Raw genomic sequence first — 12745 nt, forward strand, 5'->3', positions numbered from 1 at the left:
CGACAAAATTCAACTTTTTTTTTTTGACCCACAAAAAAATCAAACATTTTCGGAAACTATAAAAAAATACCCCTGTCTGGTCGTTTTTGCTAGATCAAGTCGTTTGTGGTTTTTAGAGGTGAAAACAACACCTAAATGAAAAGTCACAAGATATTTTTTAAAAATTATTAATATTTTATAAAATTTGATATCTGAAAGTTTTCAGAGTCGCTGATTACACAGGCACACAAAAAATAAAAAGTTGTTTGGCCGAGACACTACACTAGTCTATTTTCATGTATTTTTTCACGCTGAATCCGAATCCGAAGTCAGAATTATGAGATTGGCTCTTATTTTTGAGATAAACTCAAAAAACTGCTCAGAAAGAAAAATAAAATCAAAAAGTTAAAAAAATTTTGAATGTCACTGCGATAGTGTAATTCCATGTATTTTTTGTCGCTGAATCCGAATCCAAAGTCAGAATTGTTAGATTCGCTCAAATTTTTGAGATAATTGCAAAAAACACAAGTAACAAAAAACTCTAAATACTCAAAATCAGTTTTTTAGAATTAACTTCAAAATTTGAGCCAATCTGTCAATTCTGACTTTGGATTCGGATTCAGCGACAAAAAATACATGGAATTACACTATCGCAGTGACATTCAAAATTTTTTTAACTTTTTGATTTTATTTTTCTTTCTGAGCAGTTTTTTGAGTTTATCTCAAAAATAAGAGCCAATCTGATAATTCTGACTTCGGATTCGGATTCAGCGTGAAAAAATACATGAAAATAGACTAGAGTAGTGTCTCGGCCAAACAACTTTTTATTTTTTGTGTGCCTGTGTTATGAATCTAATGTTAGATTTTCAAAATTCAAAATGGCGGATCCAATATGGCGGTCAACATAAATAATGAATAATATTTTATGAAACTTTGGTATCTGGAGGGTTTCGGTGTCGCTGATTATGAATCTAATGTCAGATTTTCAAAATTCAAAATGGCAGATCCAATATGGCGGTCGAATTTTTTGAAAATTGATTAAATTTGATCAAAACACATCACTCGAAGGTTTTCCGGGTTGCTAATTACGATTCCGGTATTAGTTATTAAAAATTCAAAATGGCGGATTCACTATGGCGGTCGAATTTTTTGAAAATTGATTAAATTTGCTCAAAACACATCACTCGAAGGTTTTCGGGATTGCTGATTACGAATCTGGTATTAGTTTTTAAAAATTCAAAATGACGGATCCAATATGGCGGTCGAATTTTTTGAAAATTGATTTTGAATAAATTCTATGAATTTTTTTTTTATTTTTCTATAATTTTTATGATTTTCTATAATTTTTCAATAATTTTATAACATTTTCTAGTAGTTTTTAAAATTTTTTTTATAATTTTTCTATGATTTAAAAGAACATTTTTTTTTTTTTAATACTGAGAGCAAAGGGTCTATTTCAAATTTAGAATTTATGACCCGACCTCATGTTTAGCATCATGTGATGAACAAGAGCGAGCCGCGCACAAGAGAATTTTAAGGAAAAACCCCTACACATGTTTTTTTTTTCTATGGAAATAATAGCCATGAAGGAGGCAATAATATTTTTTTCTCATCACATGTGTGATGGATTGTCTTGCTGATCTTTTCCTCTTCAATTCCTTCAATATCCTCTTCATTCAAGTTTATTTTTCCAAAAATATGCACTCACAGTTATAAATCAAATATAGCACACATTTTTTAATCTTCTATGTTGATTTACACGCAAAATAGATGATATTTCATATTTTCTTTTTTTATACTATATCAGTTTTTTTTATTCCCCATATATATATATATATATATATATATATATATATATATATATATTTGACATATTGGCTTTTTCTTTTTTAAAAAAATGAATTTTTCAACTCATAAGCAAAATAACTTTTAAAAAACATATCTTTTTTTTTTGTTTTTGAATACCTACAATTTTTTTCTGGTAGGAAAAAAATTACAAATAATTAAAATAACAATATTTAGATTTTGTTCAATCTAATATTTTTGGGGAAAATTTTTTTCTACTTTTTGATAACGCGTCTCATTAATATAAGTGTCAATAAAATTTAGAAAAAATTTTATCAAAATTAATAAGAGCTTTGAAAATTAATATTCACTGCTGCCAAAGATTTTCCTTCAGAAAGTTTTGCTTCTGATTAAAATTAATTTAATTTACCTTTTTTTTTTGAAACTTTATATCTTTAAACCAATTTCTTTTTTTAAAGAAACTTTCCTCACTCCACGGTATCAATTTTCTATAGACATATACATGAATATTTAACATGTTTCTAAATATATATATTTATATTGTCGAAAGAGAATAAATGAAAAAAAAAAATTATTAAATCAGAGTAAAAATAAATAATTGCAATCCAATTTATCTCGATAAAAAAAAAAAAAAAGAATTCTTTTTTTTTCCCCGCAAAACTGAGCTTGATTTTGATTTCAACTATTTGGCTATATTGGTTTTGGCAGTGATTCCAAAACTTACCGGCTGATGGTTTTAATTAAAAGCGTCGCTCTCTTGCTGTTTCGTACAGATTTCTCCTTCCAATTGACCGAATTTTTTTCTCATGATTTGATCTTTTTTTTTTTTTTTTTTTTTTATTTTTTTTTTCCTAATTGTTCCAAGAGCGATTCATTTATTTTTGTCGAAATGTGTGATGGGTAATAGGCAAGATTATATACCACGATGGAAGCATCTGTTTCGATACATCGATTGGCTTCCAGTTTTATTACCGGATGCTGTGTACTGTTACGAATAATAATAATAATAATAATAATAGAAAAAGGGTAGTAAATACTGATTGGCTGAGTGCTTTTGACTCGCTGAATGGATATGTTTTTTTTAATATATCGACAGTCGTATAATAATCATTGGAAACTTTCGGTAAATTGTGTGAGTGTTGAACTTTAAAAACCGGAATGTCAGGATGTTCTCTGGTTCTATAAAACATAACATCCTTTTCTTTTTCAAATTTTTTCACTCATTTACATCCAACTCATTGAGCTATATATATATATATATATACATTAGAAATGGAAAAATCGTTCTGCACCTGCATCGTTCATTATCTGCTTTCGTTCCCCGCTGCGCTTCAGAAACAGGTGCAAATTGTTCTTTTACCCCGGGAAAATGTTAATTCACTTGAATGTATAATTAATTCTTTATTTCTCTCTTTTTTCAATTGTGGACGATTTTGTCACTACGGTAAATATAAGATTGTTTAAATTAAGGGATGGGAACCGAAAATCTTATATTAAATTTAAATAAATAACGAGATTAAATCCACTTTATATGGTCGATTCTCCAGAAAACGATCAATTTTGACAATCGTACTTTTTTAAAAAGTTTTTTTTACAAATTAATTAGAAATTAGAATCATTGGAAGTGTAAGTGAGAGTTAAAGAGAAAGTTTTAAAAAATATCCGAATGAAAATTACAATCACTAGAAGTGAAAATGGAATTACATATACTCGACCCCTAGGAAAAATAAAAATTCTGACCAAATTTAACCAGAAATATGTAAAATAATTAATTAAATGTTTTTCAAAAATAACTAAAAATGAAAAGCAATATATATATTTTACTAATTAAAATTAGTATAAAGAGGAAATTCTTCAAATTGCCATCTCCTTTGTAGTGCTTCAAATTCAATTTCCTATCTCAATATCAATTTTAACAAAATAGAAGCCGCATTGTAAATATATGTTTTTTTTATAATATATTTAACAAATCATTTCCTGGATTTAATTTCCCTTTTCTGGGAATAGTTTTTTTTTTTTTTTTATATATTATCATAAAATCTTTTGCGGTTTATAAAACTTTCTCAATCACGCATAATGTGATTACCAGAGAACTGCTTTTAGAATGAATATATATATATACGAACTGACACGGTGGGCTAAGATGACATTATCTATATATACGTGACTTCTTAGGATGAGATAGAAATAAAAAGGAAGAGGTACAAAGCTATAAAAAAAACTCCAAAGTCTATAAATTTTATGATGACCATCACGTTGTAAATATGTTCTCTATCAACATTAACCATTTTCGACTTTTAATTATCTGCTAAAAATCACCTAAAAAATATTTTATATAGGAAATTTAAATTGTGCCTTATTGTTGGTTATAATACTGCGTTTGCAGATTATCATACATAAAAATTTCTGATTATTTCCAATTCATTTAGAATTAATTTTTTTTTTTATTTAAACTAAAACCGAATTGTTGCGGATTAATAGCTGAGTTCTTATGTATATCAGAATCTTTTGAATTTTTGTATACTGACTGCTGCTGATATTATGGATTCAAATTCCTAATTTTTCGAAGTCATTTCATATTAGAATGTTTGACCATCAGACTAAAATCAAATTGCTTCTAACTAACAACGGATTTTGTATACATTCAGATTTTAGATTATTCCGGACTCATCAGTTCGGATTAAGTTTTTTGATCAAACTAAATTCAGATTGTTACCATTTAATTATAATTTGATTTCATGTAAATTCCAAATGTATCTAGAATTTGTCTTTTTCCTCTTGATTGATTGTGGATCATTTCCTATGACTAAGCCAAAAACTATAAATGTAAGAATTTAATCCATAATCAGATATTTAAACTAATATTTTTTTCTTTTTCGATAAAAAATAGACGACTTATTTAATTTTTACACTCTATTAACTATTATGTAATTTCAATTTACTGAATTATTATTTCCAAAAAAAAAAAATTATTATTACGGAAAGTTATAAGTTCGTACCCTATAAAGTTTGATAAACTTACAAATTTCTACACGGAATGTTGTTATATGTATCTACTGTTAAGTTACTGCACATAAATTTTAAAGTAAATGAGAAGGTTGTTCGACTAGAATATAAAAAAAAGGTGATTAGAGAAGTTACAAGTGATGTAACTTGCCTCATCGTAATCAAGTTACTTTCATTAAAAGTTACTACCCTATTATTATTATTTTGCTATTGAAGTATATATATATATGTATACAGTGGTTGCATGTTATCTCAAGGAAAACTTTACAATGAGGTATGAGTAATTTTCTTTCTCTTTCTCTCTCTCTCTCTCTTTCTTTCTTTCTTTCTCACTTGAGAAAAATAAAGAGAAGATATATACTTTGTCTGTTTGTCGTCGTTTACGATTTCCCTCGCGGGAATAATTCGTCTTATATAAGGGAAAAATGCTAACGTTACAATTTCCCGCGAAATCGTTCTCCTTTCTTTTAGTGCGCGTACTCGTTTCCTCATTTTGCACATCTGTATAGTTTTCTTTCTCTTATTTCATTCTGCGTCTATATTCGTTCTCTCATTCTTTCTACTACCCCCCCCCCCCCATTTATATCGAAGAATCTGAAGATTTCTTTGGCGCACTTATCTTTCGACAAAACTTACCTCGACAATTTGCTAAAACTATATCGTGTCGTCGAGATAAGTTTAACGAGTGACTTTTGCGTATGTGTATATATATATATAGTTGCAACTTTCTTTTTATTCATTTTTGATTCTTTATATCTGTAAAATGACCACTATTGACCCATATGACAATATCTAAATGGAATAAGTTTTTCTGTAGTATTTTTATCTTTTGTTTTTCTTCTTTATATATATATAAATGCATCATACTTCGAATTCGTGGATGATAGTTTCAAGGTATTTTTTAATTTAAGGTTAAACTGAAAGGAGAGAAGAGGAATTTAATTTTTCTCTTTTTAATTCTGTCAAGTTATAGTCAAATAACAAAATTTATTGAAAATAATACAAACATAATATTTATATGTACATTAAAAACTGACAAAAAACAAATAAACATACCGTAAACTTGTAAAACTGACGCTATACATAACCTAAATTCCCTACCACTGTACAATTTGACACCACATTAAAAGTAATAATTATTGCTCATCACTAATAAAATCATTTGTTAATTTGTTATCCTCACAATTTACAGATTGTCTTTTTTACTGTCACTGGTTATTTCAAACTTTCGTAAATACAAATTTTTTTTATTTATTTAAGTCGCTGTCGAAAAATTTTGTTTACTGAAAAATAATTAATGAGAATTAAATAAAAGAAAACGATCCAACAGTTTCATATTTCAGATCTTCTACTTGTAGGATTTTACTTCTCCATTGCAGAGTCACCATTATTTAAGATTTAAATCCCACGAGTGCTTGCACGCAATTGGATTTGTTTTCTAATTGTGAATTGATTGATCTCGAGTGACTCGAAGTAATTGATTTAGTAAATTCAATATATGTGCAACCAGTGTTGTATTTTACGTTCAGAAACGTAAGGTGTGAAGAAAAAAAAAAGTTTTGTTTTATATCGAGTCTATTGATATTATTATTTGGTAATTACTGATCCAATGAAAACAAAACTTTAAAGTTAAATTTTAAACGCATGTATTAAGTAAAATTTACACATGGATATGGAATTTTTAATTCTTTTTATAAAAAAAATAAGAGAGGTGTAAAAAATAAATAATATATTCCAAGTAGTGGGGTCATAATTTTGAGGTTATGTATTCTAAATAAAATCGATTATCGTTCAAAGAAATGACTATATATCGATTACACGCGCGGTAATTTCAAATTAAAATTCCAAAAAAAAATTATTGCAGTAAAAAAAATAAAAATAATTGATAAAAAATTAATGATTGTTAAAAATTCAATATTAGATATCAGATTTGTCTGAATTAAATCGTGTATTATTGAATATTTCCTAACATTTGTGAATAGTTATTTATTATTATTATTATTATTTATTTCAAATCCAATTATATACTTTAATCATAAAAATATATAAGAATTTTTAAACGAAATTCAATTCATTCTTTTTTTGTGAACTAGTAATTCCATTTCATTTGACGTTACTTTTAATATCTAAATCAATACATAACAGGGGATCGCGTCGGCAGATGTAAACTGACTTGAATTTTTGAAAAATCGCCTTTCGTTCAGCCCCTCGAATATTGCCGTTTAAGCGCAACAGGACAAAAGGGTCACCGTTGACTTGTAGAGTAAATATTCCTCTATATAATATATAAGAAATATCCTGATGGCGAGTAAGGCCCCCATTCTCTCTCAATCAAAAATCGCCCAAACAATGAAAGTGTGACGCGGTCTTATACAAAGAATACAAGAATTGATTATTTACCGTTCAGATCGCACACACGCGCATAAAATATATATCCCATTGCTCAAATAATAATAATAATTTATTGACTCCCTCATTTATTGTTCCAAACATATTTATATATATATATATATATATATATATATATATCCTTAACTAAATAGACTATATTCTATTTTATTTTTCTGTTATTCTTTGAATCTCTTTTTTTCCCTATTTTTCGTGGCTAATTTCAAAGAACGCCATATGTTGCGTAATAGTGTTGAAAAAGGTGAAAAAAAAATTGCACTGGGCAATTGATTCGCAAAATGAAAATAAAATATATAGGACAATGAACGTATATGGAGGGTAAAATTCAAATTGAAGATAAATTTTGTTATGGCACAGAAATAGAGATATATTGATCATTTTATTGAAGTGTAATTTTTACTATTTTTTTTAAACTTTTAGCGCGTCACTTTAATAAAATACGGGCGAATATTGCGGAAAAATTTGCTTCGGGCTTGTAAAAAACTAAAATATTGATATTGTAGCTATATATATATATATGTGGATAAATATAATATTATATAAGTTAGCAGTTGATTTTAAATAAAGTGAAGTTTTTTTTTTTTTAATAAACATTCAAGAAGGAAAAATTACAATACGGTATGTGGTATGATTTAAAAAATTAAATATTTGCTGAATTTGAATTTTATGGAACAAATTTTATAACAAATGTATGTTTATTCAACTTTATTATTTTTTAATATTTAAAAAAAAAAATTTGTCAATTTTGCTTATGTTTTGAATATTGGTTTTAGAGAAATTTTTTTTTTTTTTTGCTACAGATATTTTCTATTTCAATGAATTTTGTTTTTATTTGGCAATTTTGTAAAGTTGCATAAACAGTATTGTAGTATATTAAAAAAATATTTGAGAACAAAACAAAGAAATTACCTCTTTATACAGAATAGTAACAAATTATCCAATATTAGTTAAAAAGCTCTGTCTAGGGACTTTATTTCCCGGTCTGTGAGACCGAGAAAGCGCTACACGTGATTTTTTTGCATCTAACAGTTAAAACGTTCATATCTGTGATTATTATTTATTATTATTATTTTATTATTATTTATCAAAGATTCATTTGAATATTTTTTTTTAATATACATGTAAATAAATATGGTCCAAGTGACATATATAAATAAAGTATATTTGCCCCAAGCGAGTTGTCCTTGAACGTGTTCCTTAGATTCAAGTTTCTGGAGTGTAATTGACCCTAAAGAGCACTCTGAGATGAAAAAAAAAAGAGATCACGATGCGATCTGCACGTTGCACTTTCGACGAGGACTTGCTGGTTGCAATAGTGGAAGGCGTTACAGACGCCCGAGGTCAGCCCGATATTATAAATTACGTATCAGAAATCACTACCGAGAAAAGCACTTGCTACTTGTACTTACAAAAAGGTTTTTAATATTTTTCAACAGTAAAAACTTTATTATTGTTCAAATTTATGATTCGTAGAAAAAAAAAAATATATATATATATATATATAAAATAGCATCGCTTTTTACTGCAATAAATTATGTTTTTTTCCATATACCAAAATTTTATTTTTGTTATTTATAAAAAAAATTTTTAAATGTCTACTAAAAGGGAATTAATGAAAATTAAACAAAAGAAAACGATCCGACAGTTTCATATTTCGGATATTCTACTGGTTGCTCTTCATTGCAGAAACACCATTATTTGAAATTTAAATCCCAGGAATGCTTTACAAAAATATATTCTAAATATTTTGTTTACTGAAAAATATTTAACGATAATTAAACAAAAGAAAACGATACAACAGTTTCATATTTCAGATCTTCTACTCGTAGTTCGCTCCATTGCATAGTCACTATTATTTAAGATTTAAATCCCACGAGTGCTTACACGCAATTGTTGGATTTGTTTTCTAATTGTGAATTGATTGATCTCGAGTGACTCGAAGTAATTGATTTAGTGAATTCAATATGTGCAACCAGTGTTGTATTTTACGTTCAGAAACGTAAGGTGTGAAGAAAAAAAAAGTTTTGTTTTATATCGAGTCTATTGATATTATTATTTGATAATTACTGATCCAATGAAAACAAAACTTTAAAGATAAATTTTAAGCGCATGTATTAAGTAAAATTCACATATGGATGTGGAACTTTTAATTCTTTTTATAAAAAAAATAAGAGAGGTGTAATAAATAAATAATATATACAAAGTAGTGGGGTCATAATTTTGAGGTTATGTATTCTAAATAAAATCGATTATCGTTCAAAGAAATGACTATATATCGATTACACGCGCGGTAATTTCAAATTAAAATTACAAAAAAAAATTATTGCAGTAAAAAAAATAAAAATAATTGTTAAAAATTCAATACTAGAATTCAGATTTGTCTGAATTAAATCGTGTATTATTGAATATTTCCGAACATTTGTGAATGGTCTCGTCATAAAATGAGAAATACGTGACAGAATGCAGATGTTACATCTTATAATTCTTGTTTGCTTCCCCTTTTTCAAAAAAAAATACATTTAGTTCAGTATTTGTATTATTTGTTACAATGTATATACATACCTTCAAAGAAATCGAAATCGTTAGTAATCCAGTGTTGTATTGGAAAACTTTGGAAGACAAAGAAAACAATAAAAATTATAATATGGAAAATAGATTTAAAATAAAAAAAAAACTCTTAATTTATATTTCATAGGAACTAGTAATTGAAAAAAATCCTATTTAACCATCTTATGAAACAATTAGCCTATTTAATTAAATTACAAATGTAATTTTTCTATTCTATGATATTTTTATGACATTCACAGTTCCTGTTCTTAAAAACAATAAAATATCAGTTACGACTCTAACGAGAAGTGAAACAATGGTGAAATCAGGGCGTGGGGAAAAAAAGAAGTTTTACATAATGAGGAGAGTAAATCCTAAGAAAAATTCTCTGGAAAGAAATACAATTGTCCCAATTTATATATGAGTATAACTAATGTTAAAATTTCTCTCTCTCACTCAAATGTTTCCTTCTTTCGTATTTCTCTTGAATATTTTCCCATTCAAGTATAGTTATACATATTATACATATAGTGTTATATATATATATATATATATATATATATATATATGTATATAGTAGAAAACACATTTAAACTAGATTAATGATAAACGCACTTAATGAGAATATAATTGTGTTACGTTTAAATTAATCTTTTGAACCACGTGAAAATAAAGGAAATGTATTTTGATTTATACGCATTATTTTATCTCATTATGAGTTTCTTGCAGTTTGAAATTATAAATACGATTAATTGCACATTTTACTATTAGCAACTGCTAAAAATTACACACGTTTTTCTGAAAGTGAAAAATAGGCATTTCTTTACTGTTTTTTTTTTTGTTTATCATTTTTATTCTTAATTTAAAAATAAACTCCATTCAAAAATATTCATATTTTAACTAAAAGGAAAATTTTAACTAAAAAATTAATTTTTTAAAAAATTAAAAATTAAATAAATTTAAAAAACTTTTTTTTTTACAGATTTTGGTTATAAAAAAAAGTTAAACAATTTCCCCCGGGTGGTAAAATTTTTACTGGATTCAAAATTTTTTAATTGTTGAAAAATATATATATTTAAATTATACAAATATTCACTACAATTTTCACGGTTAAAATTTCAGTTAAAATTACCACACGCTTGACCATTGGATGTTAATTCTACTTCTAAAGAAATTAACTTTAACTTGTTTAGTTTGTCATATAATGTAAAATTAAGAACCTCGTTTCCAATACACGACTTTTTGGGATACATAAGATTTTCCGTGTATGGTTTAAATATATTGATTGTTGTTCCCTGTAAATAATAAAAATATCTTTTGAACGTACAATGAATTCGATAATAGAGAAAAAAATTATTTGATTCAAATAATCAGTTAATTTATTGTTATCAAATAAATATTTACTTAAAATAAATAATTTTTATTTTCAGTGTAACTGTGTGCGCAATAAATTTTATTAATTATTATTTTAGCCGAATAAATATTAGAAAAAAAAAAAAATTCTAAACACATTTTTTACCCACCGTTTGTATTGGACAAGATCGACCATTCGATAAAACAGCAGTCAATTGTCTAAGATAGTCAAAGAAAAATGTGGGATTACACAAATCTCCAGCTGGCAAAAGTTGTTGAACAGACAATGATTGGACATAAACCTAAATTGTAATAGAAGTTATTTTTTTCTTTTTCTTAATACCATCATGATATTTAATATTGTTATTTATTTTTATACTTCTTTAATTTTTATTTAACAAAAAAAATAATCTTACTTTTATTTCATTTGTATCTTGTGCAATTGTCTTTGTCCACCTTATCAAGCCATTTTGTAAAACTTGTAGAAAATTATTATTCGGTTGTAATTCATAGTTGGTTACCGTAAATGTATTTGTCAGAGGATACAACTAAAAAATTTAAGAACTATTAGAAGGTTAATAAAATATATAATTTTCCAACACGCCTAGGACTTTTTTTTAATTATTTGATTGAGGGAGATAAAATTTTTTACATCGACCCTTTGTGAAAGTTAATAAAAAAAAATATATGTCACGTCGCGTAAAATTTTTGTTACTGTAACTAAAACCGTGCAAATAAATTACTTACTTGTCCTTTGATCCTAGTTGCAAAAATAATTAACAACAGACATATAAATTTAAACATAATTTGAAATTTTTTTTTATTTCTCAAAGACCGCTTCAACAAGTTTAAGAATACTTGTACTATTAACTGTGCATATATTTTTATTTGAAAACTTCTAGTTTCGCTAACTCGACTGTCATCGTAAACCAGTTACTATCATTTAAATAATCATTATATCCCTATAAGTATATATATACAACTGATAACAAACAAAAAAATTATTTTTTATCTCTCGAAATACTTTTAAAAGAACTGTTATTATTCTATTTAATCATATATTCTATATATGTATATTTATGTTTATTAAGGAATCAGGTCCTGGGAAATTATAGAGATCACCAAATGCATTGCTTTTAATTATATTAAACTGACGAGATAATTATGTCGTTATTATGAATATTCCAACAACAATTATTTCATATTAACATTATATTATTTTCCTATTAGATCGTATTCTGTGGAATTATCAAATAACATATATATATATATATATATATATATATTTGTATAATATTATATATCTCATTTACTGCAAAAACTCATTTACGAAAATAAATTCAAAGCATTTTAATATTATATTATTAAAGTTAAGTTCCATTTCGCCATATAGGTATATAAAATAATAATTAAAATTTTCTCATATTTCGATATGATAAAATAAAGTAAAAATAATTTTTCAAAATTTATTATTTGCGATGAAAACAATAAGTTAACATTATTTAATTTATTGTTGTTTATTTCAAAGTTTTGTTTTTCCTGTATCAGTAATTCACCAATACATAAATTATTATCAATAGACTCGATATAAAATAAAACATTTTTTTCCTGAACGCAAAATGCGTTCTTCTAACCTCTTTGTTAG

At 26.1% G+C, this 12745-nt stretch overlaps 2 protein-coding genes across 2 annotated transcripts in view; one reads left to right on the forward strand and one right to left on the reverse strand.

Annotated features, from left to right (window-relative positions):
- Nucleotides 1-12745, forward strand: part of LOC127281570 (hemicentin-1) — a 384522-nt gene that overhangs the window by 271722 nt on the left and 100055 nt on the right. The window lies entirely within an intron of this gene.
- On the reverse strand, nucleotides 10818-12033 carry LOC127281580 (uncharacterized). Its single transcript, XM_051305344.1, has 4 exons — nucleotides 11848-12033; nucleotides 11517-11648; nucleotides 11271-11402; nucleotides 10818-11042 (listed from the first exon to the last, which is right to left on the reverse strand). Exons 1-4 carry the CDS (start codon nucleotides 11902-11904, stop codon nucleotides 10866-10868), a joined length of 498 nt encoding a protein of 165 aa, XP_051161301.1. The 5' UTR covers nucleotides 11905-12033; the 3' UTR covers nucleotides 10818-10865.

Source organism: Leptopilina boulardi, unplaced genomic scaffold (assembly GCF_019393585.1).
Source record: "Leptopilina boulardi isolate dan_hultmark-lab unplaced genomic scaffold, ZJU_Lbou_2.1 LbouV2_273, whole genome shotgun sequence".
Classification (NCBI taxonomy): domain Eukaryota; kingdom Metazoa; phylum Arthropoda; class Insecta; order Hymenoptera; family Figitidae; genus Leptopilina; species Leptopilina boulardi.